The sequence below is a fragment of the Athene noctua genome, chromosome 16 (assembly GCF_965140245.1).
Source record: "Athene noctua chromosome 16, bAthNoc1.hap1.1, whole genome shotgun sequence".
Taxonomy (NCBI): domain Eukaryota; kingdom Metazoa; phylum Chordata; class Aves; order Strigiformes; family Strigidae; genus Athene; species Athene noctua.
Window position 1 is genome coordinate 13700830 of NC_134052.1, and position 10740 is coordinate 13711569.

The 10740-nt window shown below is 42.2% G+C and overlaps 1 protein-coding gene across 1 annotated transcript; it reads right to left on the reverse strand.

The window, feature by feature from the left end:
• Positions 1-6048: 6048 nt before the first annotated feature.
• Positions 6049-10413, reverse strand: RPS21 (ribosomal protein S21). The gene is made up of 6 exons (XM_074920296.1): positions 10352-10413; positions 10082-10175; positions 9076-9139; positions 7000-7071; positions 6287-6342; positions 6049-6111 (listed from the first exon to the last, which is right to left on the reverse strand). Exons 2-6 carry the CDS (start codon positions 10129-10131, stop codon positions 6102-6104), a joined length of 252 nt encoding a protein of 83 aa, XP_074776397.1. The 5' UTR covers positions 10132-10175; positions 10352-10413; the 3' UTR covers positions 6049-6101.
• Positions 10414-10740: the final 327 nt, after the last annotated feature.

The following is a 10740-nucleotide window of genomic DNA, read 5'->3' on the forward strand; positions in this document are numbered from 1 at the left end:
CTGGTGCCCTACAAAAGCAGTGAAAAGATTATTGTATTTAGAGCCAAATAAGCAACAGCTTAATTTTGATGTATGTGGTGTGTCCTAGCGCACAGTTTATAATCAGCTCCTCAAAACATAAAGCGTGACTTTTACTTCCATTCCTGCAATAATCTCCAGTCTCCAGTCAACGCCCAGCAAGCCTGGCCTCCCTGCACAAGGATCGTCTTCCATCCTCTCAGAAGAACATCTGCTGTGGGTTAACAGATAATATATGTACAGCTCTGGGGCTCCCAAGATCTGCACTTTAATCCTGGTGCTATCAGATGCCTGACCCATGACCATACCTCACATTTGGAGCGCCATCGCTTTCCCAGGTGTGAGACGTGGATAATTATACGTGTCTCCATAAAGCTGCTGGAGATCTGCCACAGGAGAAACACAACACAAAAACAAGGCATTGTTTGGTGAAGCCCATCACCAGTTGTAGCACCACAAGTTTTTATTTTCATCACCTTTTGACGGGGAGGAGAGCTGTGCCGCCTCATGCCAGACCCGGCCGTCTCCAGCCCACCACAGGGCACAGCGGGGCCCCTCAGCAACGCTGTGGGGAAAATGCGTGTGAGAATGGGCAAAATAGGTGAGGTAAAAATAATAATTGTGAGAGACAGCCCCGCCAGCACTGGGGCTGGGGGAGGACAGGCAGCTCCAGGCACCAGAGCAGGTGTTGCCCTGAAGCTGAGCCTGGGAAAAGAGGGTGGAAGGGGTTTCTCACTATCCAACTCCTTTTTAATAAGCAATAAATTAATTTTCCTGTTTTGACCCATGACGGTAATTGCTAAGTGATCTCTCTGCCTTCACCCATGAGGTTTTTCATCTTATTTTCTGTCCTGTCGAGGAGGGGGAGCAAGGGAGTGGCTGGGTGGGCGCCTGGCAGCCGGCCATGGTCAACCCGCCCCAGGACTGCAAAAACCAGCTAAGGCTCTGCTCCCAAACTGAGGGTCCCACATCCTCAGCGGAAGAGGCATGTGTCTGCTTTTCTTCACAGTCCCAGTCTAGTGGAAAGAAACCACAGAACAGGATTTATTAACAGACTAAAGCTTGGGTATGCACGCTGCAGAATAATATGCTTGGTTCAGCCTGGCCACGTTTGTTTTACTCACTGTTGGTTATCTGAGAATAGATGGTAAAATAATACCTTTTTCATAACAAGACACTAAAAAAGCAATCCCACATTGACCTTATTAATTGTTCTTAATTCTTAAAATCTCAATACCTGCAGTTCCCAGTGAGGATTTAGTCAAGGAGAACTCCTGTCTGATATTAAACAATAGTGTATTTCCCAGCAGGAAAAGATGCCTAATTAGTTTTCTATGTTTTTTTCCATGGCTGATTAGTCCAATATACATATGGGGAAGCTGCCTCCCCTGGGATGCCTCAACACAAACGGTCATCAATGAGTTCACTAAAATCAAAACCTCCCTTAACCTGTTGAAAGTAATATTTGCAGCAGAGGTGTTTTTATCTCCGTGTTACCACCACGAATGACAGCAATCGAACAAAACAGATGGGAATAGACAGCTCTCCCTAACATCCAGCTGAAAGACAAAATTGCTGCCAAATCGAGTGTAACAGCTTAGCTCAGTCCTCTAGGTAAGCTTTCACTGCACACTTCAGGAAAATAAACTACACCCCTCGCAAGCTGTCCCAGCTTCCTTTCTGTAGGGAGCACTGGTGAGACAGCCCCTGCTCCACACTCCTCGGGAGCTTGAGCCAAGAGGCAGATGGCAGCAGTAATGGATATACTGGAAGGCAAAAGACACTCTTGGCTTCTTTTATGCCTCTTGTGAGTCACAGTGCTCCTTTCTCTGCAGTGAAGCACAAGTGATGCCAGGGAAGCAGGTTGCCTCTTGCTTTCTCCCGGCCTTGGCAGCGTTTTGCCTGTTCGGCACCTTGCAAGCAAGGGTGATGTTATCAAAGCTGCTAATTCTGTACCCCCAGCAACAGGAGATGCTGTGGCCTCGTAACCCTGTACCTCTGACCACAACACACTTACAGCTGAGATTGACTAAAGCAGCCTTTCAACACCAGGTAATTCATCAAAAGAATGTCAAGGCTTAAAAGAAAAATCAGTATTGTGAGACATCTACAAGCTCCTACCAAAAAACCCCAGGTGTTTTAAGAAGTAGATAGGCTCTTGTCTGAGTAGCAAAATTTTGGCCAAAGACACAAAAATAGCCCCAGTTAAATCAGATGTCTTTAGGATGTCACTGCCAAGTCCTCGTAAGTAACAGAAAAGAATTTCACGACTTGGTGCAACGTAACCATGTAAGGGCAACTCGGTCCATCTTGTACAGTACAAGTACAGTTCATTCCCTTTCATGGCTCTAGAAGATCTGAACTATTCCTGTCCGAGGAAAACAAAGAACATTTTACACCACAATACTAGAAAATGCAACTCAAATTTGATTTTAAAGGGACACATGTCCTCCCTTGTTAGGATTCCGCAGAAATTTTTATGAGATCTCGTGTGCTATGCAGTCTCGCTAGTGAAGATGGCGTGAAGGCCAGGAAGCCTTTAGCACAGCACTACTCCATTTCCAACTGAACTAGGTTTTAGGATATGGCACCACAACATTTCATAAGCTTATTTTGATGATTCATGAAAAAGTGATTTGTTTCAATCTTTTAAAAAGTCTGAAAAACAAAGGGCAACAATCAGTATTGCAAAGCAGAGAAAGCTTTACATCACAACGTAATTCTTAAAAAAATAATCAATACAGAAGTGTAAATTTGGTATAGCTGTATGCTAAGAGAGTTTCACTGCTTAAAAAGACATCTGAGAGACCTCAAGTTCATCTCGAACTTTTAAGCTGTCAGTTCACTTTGCCCTAGAGAGGAATTCCACTGAAATCCACATGGATGAACAGAGTCCCAGGGGATTAGAATCAAGTCAACAACATTTAAACTCTTTGGTAAACTAGTCATTTATCAGCAGTAAACAGTTACTGGTTTTATTTAAAGTTCTGCCCTAATGCCAAGGCAGAAGCAGCTAATTTAAGATATGTCAGAAAGTAACATCAAGTCCAATTAAAACTTATCTCCTTTTACCCTGTACAAAGGAGAGTAATGAGGATTGGACATAAGCCAAGCTGAAATCTCTCCAGTTTGGAGACTGTATTTGTCTTTCCAGAAAGTGTTTTCAGAGATTTATCTGCTGGAAAAACTAATTATTTCCAGGAGAATCACAACTAAGAGTGTTGTTGTCGTCCTGTCCCCCCCCCTTTTCTTTTTAATGCATCTTTTATGGTTCACTTAGGTGCCAGAAGAAAATAGGTCAAAAATAAAGTGTGGGTTATTTTTTTTTTCTGCATGTGGTATTTGAAAGGTACCTCTCTTGCGTGCTTTCTGTATTATTAAGTTCAACAAGAAGCTTTTTTTTTTTTTTAATCTGAGTTCCCTCTTACTTGAAACATCCAGGAGTTTATCTTTTAAAAGTTCTATCAGCTTGGAGGACAACTAGTAAATTCAAACATTATCAGTGGGAAGACAAAATGTGCAAAGATGTTTTAGTTTATAGCTCTGCTAAAAAAGGACCAACAGCGTGTCCTTTTTGGCCTTCTCTGCTGAAACAAAGGTTTTGTTATGTACTTCATTATATCTTTACAGTAGCTTACACTTGAAATCCTAATTCACTTTATGATTTGAAAAAAAAAAGTGATTCAAATTAAAAACCACACCACACCACAACTACACATTAACATGGCCTGATTTTGCTATGTTTAGATTCAACAGATATCCATGGTGTCAAGACAGGATCTTCCAAAGAAATATGCTGCATTTTGACATGCCTGAGAAGCAAGAAAAATACAGGTAAGGAGAAAGATACACTTGGGTAGTTCGGCCATTCTCCTTAGTTCAGAGGCAACAGCATCCCTATTCCAGGCTCTCCCGAGAGAAGCCAGAGGCTTACATTTCCCATTCCCACATGCAGCCAGAGTAGCTCGCAAACAAATCAGAAATAAGCCACATGGTAACCGGCTCCACACGGAGACAGCTGACAGCATAAACAGCAAAGCGTCACCAAAACAGTTTCTATTGCTTGAAGAAACTTTGAGAGAGGGCCCATGCAGAGATGTAAGGACAACTGCAAACATCATCCTAGAGATCACCACACCGGAGTGAACACGGTATGATCTGGATATAACCTTGCTCGGTAATTCTTGAGAACGCACGACCTGAAGGACAGCTTGTAGTTGTAGATATTATGGAATTGGTAAAATGCAGGTGACAAGGTAAGTTTTCACTACCAGTCATATCACACTAGCATATTTTAAAACTACCAAAACCATATGTGACATTCTATTTTAATAAACATCAACCGACAAATAAAAGTATCGTACGCAAACAAAAGCAGCACCTGGAAGAAAGGATATAGCCTTTTCTTGTAGGTCTCCTGCAAAACAAGAATCTGAGACATTATACCGCTAGAAAAGGCACCATGCTTTTAAGTCCTTGGGGAATTAGCCAAAGGAAATGAGAAATCTCTTTTCCCAACGGAGGTGCTAATGATTTTAAGGCAAAAATAAAGCGTCTGCTCTTCTCTGAACACCTGTTCTGTCCCCTTTCTCACACCCGTATCTCAGAGCCAGCAGTTGCTTCTAACTTAGCACTTACCACAGGTCTGTTTCTCAATTTCTGCAGACAGTATAGGAAAATATCGCGGAGAGCTTTTGCAATTTAATCCAGTGCTTAATGCTGTTAAGACATACCAAGGTCAGAACACTGCTGCAAGCAGTGGCCCTCTAGAACGACATGCGAGATCCCAACGGTTCTTTAGTGCAGCTGCAGCACCTTGAGCACTTCCCAGATGCCATACCAAACCCACATGTGAAGAGTTGACTGAAGAAAAAAACAGGCCATGAAACAATGTATTTCTGGTGTCTTTTGGCACACGCAGCAGAAGCAAGTTCAGAGGTGTCAGCATACAGTACTCTAAGGTCAGAATGATTGTAATTTTTTTTTTTTTTTTAAACACTTCAGTTTGACAGTGTATCTATGATCTCAGCCCTGCAGAAAAATTGACTTTATTTCTAATCCAGCATCTGAAGTCAATGCCTGACGATAACTCAGCAAAGCTTGTGGTTTGAGTATCAGTGTAGTCTGAGCCAAGAAATATTTTTCTTTCCCAGTAACTGCTTCAGAAGCTTTACATTATCAGAAAACCAAGCAGTTCACATTAAAACTAAAACACCTGATGTACAACAGGTATAATCTTGAAGCAATTCTTTCAATCTACATCATAAAACCTTGTGTGTGTGTGTTAGACCAGAAGCGCAAAGTGATGGACATTAGCCAGAGCCAGGGAACTGACAGATAAGAGAGGCAGTATCAGCAGATGTAGTATCATTCAAACTGCTTGCATCCTGCCTTGGTTCTGCTAGTAACATTGATAAAGAAAATATCACATCAGCAGGTAGAAAGTCTATCTAGCTATTAAAGGGCTACTAAGTAATTTATAAAAATATTGCTAAATATTCAGTTATTTCTCCTTAAACTATTTCCCTGCTTTTCAACATTAAGGTCTTATATAAAATGGCAATCATGGCAATCAATCTGTTAGCACACCAAGAAGTATTTCTGCTAAGACAGTTTTCCATGAATACTTCACTTAAAGACTGTGTCAATAGAACAAATACTGTAAGCCTCTATCAGCAAAAAAAGCCAATAAACTTCGATATCACAACCAAAAGAATTCCCTTAGTTTTGTCAGTGAAAAGCAGCAAGCTAAATTAGATTGCTACATTGCAAAACGTTCCATTACAGAACAAAACCAGAGTTGAGCTACAGTTGCAAAACTTACTACATCTGGAAAAGAAAGATGATAGTGAACAAAAGAGTGGAAGCGTAAAGCGAGCAGAAAAATCAAGAATTTCCAAGCTGATTTGTTTTAAGAATTAATAATCAGAATCTGTGTATCTTCTAAAGACACACATTTCCAAGTCTTTTAAGACTCGCTGTAATAAATCCACCAATGTTTATGACTTGAACAAAAGACACAGCACAATATAGGTTTGAACTGTTTATTTTACATCAGATGTTCCATACCGGAGTTTCTTCACTTAGAAGTTCCTAGAAGAAAATGAAACAAACACTGTTACAAACTAGTTTGCTTCAACAGCTCAAATATTTTTGACTAAGTGTGTAATCACCGCATAAATACGGCGTATACACTTTAATCCTAAAAGCTGGATTTGGGTATGGAAATTACGCTGCAAGAGTTAGAGGGTAAGATAAACATACATACTTGGAAACAATTCCATCATTTTTTGCCAGACGCAGAATAGAGTCATCTGATTCACCCTTAAAAAAAAAAAAAGATTTTGAAGTGACCAAATAATTTCTGATACACATTAAAAAGGAAAGCAGCTGCCGTATTTAATGCTGGTAGTGAAAAGCACAACGCCTTCCACAGATCACTACGTTTTACAGGCAAAGATTAGGGTTTTCAAAACAAGCTATTAAATTCTGTGTCACACGTTCGCATAACAAATAGTTTTAACTTGATAAAATATACACTTGCATTAACAAGATATATTTCTGGGCAAGCAGACTTCTGATGAACTCTAGGAAGCTTGACACCATGTTTAACAGATTTAAATCATGGTAGTATCATCTCTACTAATTATAACCAACAGATAAAAGCCAGATATTAGTAACTTGGTACATTCTTAAAAGAAAAAAATCACTCACATCCTTCAGTGATTTTAAAAGAAATATAAACATACATAATTCTACAAACCAAAGGACTGAGGAAAAAAAAAAAAAAATCAAAGAAGAAACTGATTCTTGCAAGTGAATTTGTTCATGTCTTCACTGTCTTCATTATACCCACAAAAGCTCTTCCTCTAGAATGAGCTGAAGGCACACTGTATTTTCAGGGCCAACTATAAATCTAAAAAATTACTAATCAATAATAAAAGGAAGCACAATCATTTTGTAGATCAAGAAAGTACTTACCATTCTACGAATTGCTCCACAAATGGCATATGTTTTGAACTGGCCATTTACTCTGCCTGTTACCTTGTCAACCTGTAATCACAAGCAAGTTACTCCATTCAGATTCTTGTAAAATTTTATGCTCTCACATCACACTTGCCAAGCACCCAAAGATGAAAATTTCCTTGTTAAATACTGCAAATATTTCTTCTGCAAACTACAAAACCCCAAGGCAAATACTGAAGTTACAAAGATAACTACAGAGTAGCTCTTCCCAGCACACTTAATTACATAGTGCACCTTTAAAATGTGATAGATCACACAGCGTAACAAGAACAGAACACAAAACGGTGAGAATAACAGAAAAGTTCAATGTAAAGTTTACTTGTGGATTTTACTGCCTTTGCTTTTTTTCTCATATTTCATTTAATTAAGGTCAGTATTATAGAAAATTGAAAGGAAGGGAGGAAGGGGACAGTCTTGTTACACAGGTAGAAAAATGCCCAAGCTGAGAGACACAAATTGTCTCACCTCCTCCAGCTGCTGAGAAATTTAACAGCAAAAGAGATTAAACAACATAAATCATGAAACTAAACAGTGTAGTGAACGCTGTAAAACCATGTGGGTTTGTTCTCAAGAAATAGGGATCACTGAAGGAATGAAACTGAGTGAAGAAGAAAAGTATTTGTCTTAACATTTACAGGAAATTGAAAACACAACATTTTAAAAAATTATTTTAGTCAGACAGCTGAAGATACTCAAATTATTTAAAAATATAGGAATGTAGATTTGTGACCTCCCACTCAAGAAGAAATGAATCGAGCTATATAACTCAGAAGTTTTTGGCATCTCCTTTTTTCTGGCCTATATTTGCCCTCGGGCCTTTACTTCCCTCTGGCCTCCCATCACATTTTGGCCTCCACTTTTTTCTGGTTTCCCACCCCTCTTTGGCCTCGCACCCCATTAAGGTAAAGGGCAGTGAGTAAAGTAAACAGCGGAGAGTAAGAGGGTGCAAGTAAAGGGCAGGCAAGTAAACAGTGGAGAGTAAGAGGGTGAGAGTAAAGGGCAGGCAAGTAAACAGTGGAAAGTAAGGGGGGGTGAGTAAAGGGGGTTCGAGTAAACAGTGGAGAGTAAGAGGGGGTGAGTAAAGGGGGCGCAAGTGAAGGATGGTGAGTAAAGGCAGAGTCATTTTTAATATAAGTACTGGGGGGTCTTAATCAAGGTGGGGTGTTGGGGGAGTATTTCAGGAGTATTTTGGGGAGGCTGTTTTGGGGGGACTATTTTGGGGAGAGAATTTCAGGGGGGGTCTCAGTGGAATATTTCATGGGGGAGTAATTCAGGAGTATTACAGGAGGAATGTTTTGGGGGGAATATTTCAGGAGGATTATTTCAGGGGGAAGTATTTCAGGTGAGTGTTTTGGGGGAGGAGTCATTTGGGGAGAGTATCTTTGGGGGAGTATTTTAGGGGAGGGGGGGAGTATTGCAGGTGGGAGTATTTTGGGGGGGAGAAGTATTTCTGGAGAGTAATTCAGGTGGGACTATTTCAGGGGGTAATATTTCAGGTGAGTATTTGGGGGAAGAAGTAATCTGGGGGGAGTATTCCAGGCGAGAGTTTTTCAGGGGGAGTTATTTGGGGGGGGGGGGAGTGTTTCAGAGGGGACTATTTCAGGGGTGACTATTTTGGGGGAGGAGTGCCCAAGAAGAGACTGAAGAATGGTCCTTTCTCACAGACAGGTGGAGGTAGAATGAGTAAAAAACTCTGAGATAAGTGTTTCTTCTCCTTCTTTCCTTCAGGACAAGGAATTCCCTAATTTATAACTCTTAATATCTTGAGTTAGGAAGTTGTGTTCAGTCAAACAGCTAAGCCCTGGAACAGACTGTACAGAGCTTTATGAAATTCCCTCCAATGAGTATGTTCAAGTATGCTGAAGAATAACCAGTGGTGACAGAGGAATATAAGTTTGAAAGCCCTCAAGCTCTACATTTATACGATCTCAAATTATCTGGAGAGACATGACAAGCTGTTATATCTCTTAACTTTTGATATAAGTTTAAAGCTGTAACACTCTCATCACACATTTCTGTTATGAAACTTACCTCAGAAATATTGATCTGAATAGAAGCATGATCCTTAGCACCAATTATTCGGTTGCTGGCAGAGCTAAGCAAGAAAATAACAAGATACGTTAAAAAAAAAGGAAACGGTGACAATGAAAAAAAAAATTAAAGCCAAATTTACATGCAAATTAAAGCTGCACAGTAACAGTTTAAGCTTTCAGTGCTCAGAAAATTTAAAAGCAGTTTTAAGTACAGTTAGAAAAGACTTTCACTTGGTAGTGTCATGCTAAGCTACCCACTATCCCTTCACTTTGGTTTTTATATGTCTAGTTCATCCCTATCCACTGCATACAGCAACACAGGCTTCAAAACACACAGAATATCAAAGTTTTTCTCTTCTAAAGCACAAAAAAAATACAGCAATTAAAATAACACACAAGAGTGCAGTTTCTATGCCTTTTTCATTAGCAGCCATTAAGGCTATCAAAAGATATGTGTTGCAAGCACTCAGAAATCACAGATTGTAAAAACCATTTGACTTAAACCTAATAAAATGTATACAAATCGTTTGGGGTTTTGAGATTGTTTTTTTAACACATGAATTTACAAAAAGCTTATAGCTGTCCATTTACTACAATCCCACAGTTGTCCTTAAAACGTTCTATCAAGGCAACAAGCAATTACCTAACAGGTTCACTGTAAGAGCTTGTAGGACAGAAACATAGCAGGCTACAAGCATGCACTTCTAGTTTTGAAATGAACCATAGATGAGCCGTCACCATCACTGCAAGGCTGACAGTTATGCAACAGAAAATGCAAAGTATTCTCTTTAGTAGTCTTTACTTCACATATTCTACACAAGGTATTTAAAAATACAGAAACTGAATTCTTTTTTTTCTTCACAGATATTCACTACTAAAAAACCCCCTGCTTTTTTTATGGACTGTATGGGCCTGAGGCCCGGTTCACTCCTCAGGGCTCAGCCTCCCGGGCCCAACGCGCTGCAGACCCGCCATCGCCCTGACCGCTGAAAGGAATCGCTCACCATTTCCGAGGGACGTAGAGGTCCACAAACTCCCCAGCGTCGTTCTGCATCTCGTTCGGGCTGCCGCTGAGGCACAGGCACCAAGCGGTAATACCTGCAGGGAGCAAGGCGGGGCTCAGGGGCCGTCCCCGCAACCCCCGGGCCTTATACCCAGCCCTCCCCGCGGGGCAGCGGGCCCGGCCCGGAGCAGGCCGCCCCCTCCCCGGAAAAGGAACGAAGAGCGTCCCCCCGCCGCCCCCTCCAGCGCAGCGGCCGCCATCCCGCTCCTACCTCGCGCACGCCGCGGCGGAAAGGACGGGGCGGACCCGGAAGCGGAACTACGTCAGCGCGAGCAGAGCGCTTCCGGCGTGGCGTCATGACGTCACAAGCGCGGGAGCGCGGCCGTTAAACGGTCCCACCACCCCCCATCACCCCCCCCGCGCTGAGGTGAGGCGGCCCCGGGAGAAGGGCACCGGCCCCGCCGCCCCCCGGCCTCCGTCCCGCCGGCGGTGGGGGGTCACACGGCGGGGTCCCCTCAGGGCCGGGGGCCTGAGCCCGCCCCCCCGCCGGCCGCCCTTGGCCGAGGGAGGGTCATGGCGCCATAAGCTTGAGGGGACCCGATCACCCCCGCAGCGACCCTCCCTCCCTCCCTCCCTCCCGCAGAGCGAAAGACCACTCCG